The 6780-nt window shown below is 46.1% G+C and overlaps 1 protein-coding gene across 1 annotated transcript in view; it reads left to right on the top strand.

The window, feature by feature from the left end:
- Positions 1-3141: 3141 nt before the first annotated feature.
- The window catches only part of LOC122942210 (alpha-2-macroglobulin-like protein 1), a 273571-nt gene continuing 269932 nt past the window's right edge, over positions 3142-6780 (top strand). Inside the window, exon 1 of the mRNA XM_044299709.1 lies at positions 3142-3270. Within this exon, the coding sequence (XP_044155644.1) occupies positions 3200-3270 (71 nt within the window). The 5' untranslated portion in view covers positions 3142-3199. The remainder of the gene's footprint in view (positions 3271-6780) is intronic.

Here is a 6780-nt window from a genome sequence, read left to right as displayed (position 1 = left end):
AGAACAGTAAGAAGGTAAGACCATGACAGGGCAGCAGGGTTTAACCAAGAGCCTCTGGGAGGCCCATAGTCAGGAGGGTTTCGCCTCCCTGGTGGGTTTGCGGGAGCGTCTCGAGGATCTACGAGACGCCCCCCCCCCCAATCTCTACGCCTAGCCTGCTGCCCTGAATGGCCTCCGCGATGCTGCCTGGTGCGTCCCCGAAAGGGCTGCTGGGGAAGACTCTTCCCTTTCTTGTCAGAGAGTCCCTCCATAATCTTATCCAACTTGGATCCGAACAGCCTGTCCGGCTCGAAGGGGAGCCCACATAAATTAAACTTGGATGCGTTGTCCGCATTCCATGGTTTCAGCCATAGTGGTCTACGGGCGGCTGAGACCAGGGCCATTGTTTTGGCTGCCAGCTTTAACTGCATCTGAGCGGTATCGCACAGAAAATCCATGGCCAGATTGACTGATTTGAATGCGGTCAAGATGTCATCCCGGGAAACGCTCTGGTCAAAGTCTGTCTGAATCTGGTTCAGCCTGGAGCGTAGGAAGGAGGCAACTTCAGTGGCCGCAATGGATGTCGAGGCGGAGGCAGCGGCCGCCGCGTAACCCCTTCTCAGGGTGCACTCTGCCCTCCGATCTAGAGGGTCCTGCAGACTAGACCCATCGTCTGCTGGGACCAGAGTGCGCCTGGACAACTTGGCTATCGCCATGTCCACCTTGGGAATGGAACCCCACGATTCCACCAAGGGTTTAGCCATCGGAAACATAAGTTTAAATTTTCTGGTGAGGACTGGACCTTTTTCAGGCTTTCTCCACTCTGTGCGCATCACAGAAAGAAGGGTCTCATCCGCCCTAAAGACACGCTGTGTCCGGCCGGCAGGATCGGAGGACTCCCCCATGTCAACATCATGGTCCCCCGACCTGATGGACTTCAGCAACTTCTGTGTTTTCTCTGGTGGAAAGAAACAAGAAGTTAGTTCTTCTTCCTCAGAAGAAGATGACCCCACCGGACAGGGGGTGGGTCTCTCGACTGGTGCCGCCACTTCCATAGGAGCCTGGGAGGGGCCTGGTAGCCTCTCGTTAAGTAGGCGCACTACTCCCTTTATGGAATCGTCCACATAGGTCTTGGTCCACTGGAACATCTCCTGCATCGTGGGTTCCGTGGCTGTTTTTGTGCGACAACTTTCACACCTAGAGTAAGGGCAGTTGTCGTCCAAGGGTGTGTTACAGTCGTAACAGGCCAAGTGCTTTCTCTTGGCCCCAGACTTCCGCTGCTGATCCGAATCCCTAGGGGAAGCCATCACTGTAACAGAAAAAGATAGGTTATAACTCCAACAAAAACACACAAAGGTGCAAAGAGACCATATGGGACGCCCACCAGCACTTGAAGAAAATAGAGCTGGAAAAATAGCAATGAAATATGCCAAGCGCAGGGGACTCTGGAGCTAGCTTGTCAAAGCAACGCAACCAGAGACTGAATGGCAGGCTCTGGGAGTTTAAGAAGGGAAAGCTCAGCCCCCTGGGTGGGACTGCCACTGAGAACTACGCCCAGAATTCTAACCCTCTAATGGAGCCTTATTATAGGCTCAGACCTTCACACACACATCTCTAACAATCCTAGACTGTGCAAGATGTCCCCTGGAAGAAAACAAACCGTGCGGAGAAGAGAAAAATCCTGTGCCGCCGGAGAAATAGAGAAACCGGAAGTGACGTTGCGCACATGTGCGTCACTTCCGGAAGATGGCGGTGCCCAGGGCGCCGACACTAGCGCGGCGAGAACAGACGCGGCACAGCTGCATCTCCGAAACCAGCGCGGAGGAAGAGGGTGGACCCCCCCCCCCCAGGTACAAAAAGAAAAAAATAAGCGTGCGCTTTAAAATATAGCGCAGCAATAAGAGAAAAGAAAGAGGCAGAGGGGCAATCTCTTTAGAAAGAAAGAGAGAGCTCCCCTCCACTGCACTTCAGCTCCCCAAAAGGGAACCCTCACGCCAGTCCACCTGTCCAAAGGACAGAAAAAGACACGGTGGGCTGGGGGGCGATCTCCTCCCTTTGAGGGAGCTGAAGATCGCTTATTGGTTCTTGGGCTCATTAAAAATTCCGCCGGTCCTACCAATCCACAGGGGGCAGATAACCCCATCTGTGCTGCTGGTAGGACGTAAGGGAATGGTGTTTTTATAATTCCACCCTATTTGGAATTTTTAGAAAGCATCTTGTCCTGCAAAAAAACAAGCCCTCATACGGCTATGTGAATGAAAAAATATGGGTTTGGGAAGGCTGGAAGTGAAAAACTAAAACGGAAAATTACTGGGTCCTGCAAGGGTTAAGAAACATCCTGTGGATATATCATAAATAGTGTTGAGCAAATCAAACCTGACAACTTGGAATCCGACCTGAATTTTAGGATAAATTTGATTTGTCGCAAAACCAAATTTCATTGTGCTTCTTGGTAGCGAATCAATTTTACCTGAAATAGTGTGAAAAAGAAAAAATATCATACTTACCTTCTCCATTTGCTCGCGACGTGCTGGCCGCCGCCTTCTTGATTGGGACTTATAACAGCGTGATGACGTAATCTCGGGCCGCGTGAGATTTTGCGCCAGATCTTCAATCAAGATAGTGACGGCCAGCACGTCACGAGCAAACGGAGGTAAGTATAATAATAATAGTGATAATTTACATAGGACTGTTATAATTTTTTGATCTGTTAATTTTACACTGTGTTTTTACTATCGAATACCGCGATCAAGTATGATTGCGGCATCTGACAGGTACAATAACGTGAAGAGACTCAATCGCAGCTCCCTGTCATTGCACCCACAAATTAAAAAAGAAATGTGCTTTGTGAAGAAGTAAGTCATTCATCACAAATCAATTATTTATTTATTTTATTCGCGAAAGCAGCTGAATTGAATTTTCCAATACTTTACTTATCTCTAGTCATAAATGTCTATATGGGAAGGGGTTAAAACTGATCAATATCCATTGTGCACATCTATTTCAATTTATCCTGAAATCTGTCCCCAAATGTTTTCTTATCTTTGTGAAATCCCTCTAGAACCTTGAGCTGACCAGCTTGACAAATATTTGATGTGTTGAGTTTGCTGTGCAATCTTCATGCTGTACAAACAATTGCAAGACCATGCAGGATATATAAGAGCGAGGCTTGCACATACACGATACGCTCTTATCCACTGCCCTCTCCACCTGCACAATCATGTCCTGGACTAGGACCTTTTGTGTGGGTTTGATTTTATTGCAGATCCTGGGGGCATCTGAAGGAACGCTGTAAGTACAATGGCTGTGTGCTATTTCCCTATCACCTTTTCTGTAATACAGTAAGTACAGTATATCCGGCAGTCGGATATGCTCAGTATTAGTGTTTTTACAGCTACTAGTCTGTACCCGAGTTAGCCAAAATGGCAGAATATGCCTCACGTATCCGCAGCAGCCGGTCAGTTACCTCTGTGAGAGGTTGGGGGAGTCCGCTGTATTCTTTCATCGCTCCTGTTAGCCAAACCTTATGACATTGCTATATATTTAAAAAAAAAACTTTTACTCACAGCAAAAACAACTCTCCTCTGGATTCACAAAGATCATACATTTTCGCAGCAGATTTCAATGCACTTGAATTGATGAAATCCACTGATTCATTTGCATCAAAACCTGCATTGAAATCTGTATGTAACACAGTAGAACTTCTTAGCAGTTTATGGTGTGAACTTTCATGTAAATTTTGTGCTAAAAAGTTATTTGATATGTGTACTCACCCTTAAGGCTGTTTCACACGAGCAGATGCCGAGCGTGACATCCTCTGCGTGAATGACAGCCAAGACCCGATGCGGACAGCAGAGGCACGGAGCATTAACATGACTGATAATGCTCCGTGCCTCTCTGTGATTTCTTTACTATGAAATCACAGTGAGATAAAGTTGTCACCGTGATTTCGTAGTAAAGAGGTCACAGAGAGGCACGGAGCATTATCAATCATGTTAACGCTTCGTGCTTCTGCTGTCCGCATCGGGTCTTGGCACTCTTTCACGCAGCGGATGTCACGCTCGGCATCCGCTCGTGTGAAACAGCCCTTAGGCTTCATGCACACGACTGTATGTATTTCACGGACCCCTTGATTTCAGTGGGTCCTTTGCATTTTAGGGCTGAGTATAGGACATGTGCTATCTTTTTGCTTAACAGACATACGGATGTGGAAAGCACAAGCATCACCCGTGTGTTCCACAAAAAGATAGAATATATCCACAAATTGCACTAAATAGGTCTGTAGAAAAAATGCAGATGGCATGTGGATCTCACCCACAATTTGGGTATCGCAAAAAAGGTACGGTTCTGCATGAGGCCTTAAGCGCATTTTCACACAGCATGTCATTTTGCAGTGTAGGTTTACTGTGGGACCATGGCAGATCTCCAAGGCTGATCTTTGGAATTCTATGGTTTGCAGTTTCCTCTACTGCGGAATCCACCCACAGATTTTTCCCATTTATTAGAACTAATCAGAGGTGTTGCTAGGTTCTCAAAAGATCTGGGGCCCAAGCCCCGATGAATATGCCACAGTTCGTCCCCCCCTCCCCCCACACACCACATTTTGCTGTACTTGCTATACAGCAACACATACCTGTCACATCCAGTGCCTCCCAGGTGACGTCTCCTCCGATGTAGATCTCGGTCATCATCTTCTGGTCCTGACAACTTCTGGTTCATTTGGTCCTGACAACTTCTCTCAGCCGCCTCGTCTCTGCAGAGTGTGCCACACAGACATCTTAGCTTCCTCACATTTCTATTATCATATCCCAACCTGGATGTTATCCTGCTGCTCGCTGTGTTCTCCAATACCCCCAAATACTATCCTGAAGAACAATGAGTGCCCCCAAAGTAATAGTGCTCCTCATAGCCCCACCAATAGTAATTCCCTTCTAGAATGCCCTTATTAGTAATACTGCCCCCTATAGTGTCCCCGCAACAGTGATATTGCTCCCCAAGAATGCCCTCATTAGTAATACTGCCCCTTACAGTGCCCCGAGCCATGATAACGCTCCCCAAGAGTGTCCCCTCCAGTATTAATAATACCCTCACAGAGCCCCCAGTAGAAATAAGGCCCCCTATTCCCCAAGTGGTAATAAAGTTCTCTACAGACCCCTCAGTAGTAATGAGGCCCCCCATAGTGCTCTTAGTAGAAATAAGGCAGATCTATAAGTCACTTCTATAGAGCCCCCAGAAGTAATAGGAACATCTATAATGTCCCCTGGATCTGCAGTGCCCCCTGTAGTTATATTCCTCTCTCCACAATACAGTCCCATGAAAATAACATCACACCATCTCTCCTGCCCCTCCAAAATACAGTCCTATGTAAATAACATCACTCCCCTCCCTTCAGCCCCTCCAACATACAGTCCCACGTGAATAACACTATTTCCCTCCCTCCGCCATAGAGTCCCATGTGAATAACATCACACCATCTCTCCAGCCCCCTCCCATATACAGTCCCATGTAAATAACATCCGTCTCTATCTACAGCCCCTTCCAAAATACAGTCCTATGTAAATAACATCACCTCCTCCCTAGCCATCTTCAATATACAGTCCTAAGTAAATAATATCACCCTTTCCAACATGCAATCCCATGTAAACATCACACCCTCAACATTCAGTCCCATGTAAATAACATCATTCCCCCACCAGCCACCTTCAACATACAGTCCCATGTAAATAACATCACTCCCTCCCTCAGAACCCTCTAACATTCAGTCCCATGTAAATAATATCACTGTCTCCCCAGGCCCCTCCGACATACAGTCCCATGTAAATAACATCACTCCCATAGCCGCCTCCAATATACAGTCCCATGTAAATAAAATAATCCCCTCCCACAGCCGCCATGAACATACAGTCCCAAGTAAATAACATTACTGCCTCCCCCAGCCCCCTCCAACATACAGTCCCATGACATCCCTCCCTCCATTCAGCCCTAACATACAGTCCCAGTTAAACAACCACAACTCTCAGCATTGCTCTGCCTCTGCCTTCACTTACCTCTCCTCATGTAGTAGACAGCTTCTTCCCCAGCACTTCTCCTCTTCACTGTGGTCCTCTCCTTCACTGGTCACATGATGGAGACCTCATTGCAGGTCCTTCTCAACCACTGCCTGTTTTACTGGTCACATGACCTGTGATGTCACCACAGGTCCTTCAGCTCTTCCAGTCCATTAGATTCAATTGTATTGCCCTCCTGAGGACAGCAATACAGTTGTATATTGCGGACAGGCAGGACATTCGGGGCCTGGGACAAAAGACCAGTGGCTCAGGCCACAAATGTTTTAAACTAGCAATGCACCTAGAACATTAATCATTGTGAACCCCACACAGTTTCCAAATGAAAAGCATGCCCCAAGAATTCATATTTCAGTTATTTTTTCACACATTGAAAAAAGTGAGGTGTTTTGTAGCCTATTTGGATGCAAATACTGAACAATAAGAAAAAAACACAATGATAAAAATACTAAATGATTTCTGGATGTTCGGCAGTTATTCGAATTTAAACATTAGTCCAGTTCATGAATAATTTACAGTACATCTTCTTCGAGCTTGTTGCAATTCCTCTACTTTGCTTGTTTTTCAGCCCATTCGTTAGGGCAAATAGAAACATCAAGGCTTGCTAAAAATCTCTTTTAACAACGATTCAAGTTTTTCAACATTCAAGTTGATTTAATAAAAAGATATAGATAAAAATAATAATAATATATATATATATATATATATACACACACATATATATATATACAGTGGA

Source organism: Bufo gargarizans, chromosome 6, assembly GCF_014858855.1.
Source record: "Bufo gargarizans isolate SCDJY-AF-19 chromosome 6, ASM1485885v1, whole genome shotgun sequence".
Taxonomy (NCBI): Eukaryota; Metazoa; Chordata; class Amphibia; order Anura; family Bufonidae; genus Bufo; species Bufo gargarizans.
Note: the sequence above shows the minus strand (reverse complement) of the source record. Positions and strands in the feature narration are given on the sequence as shown.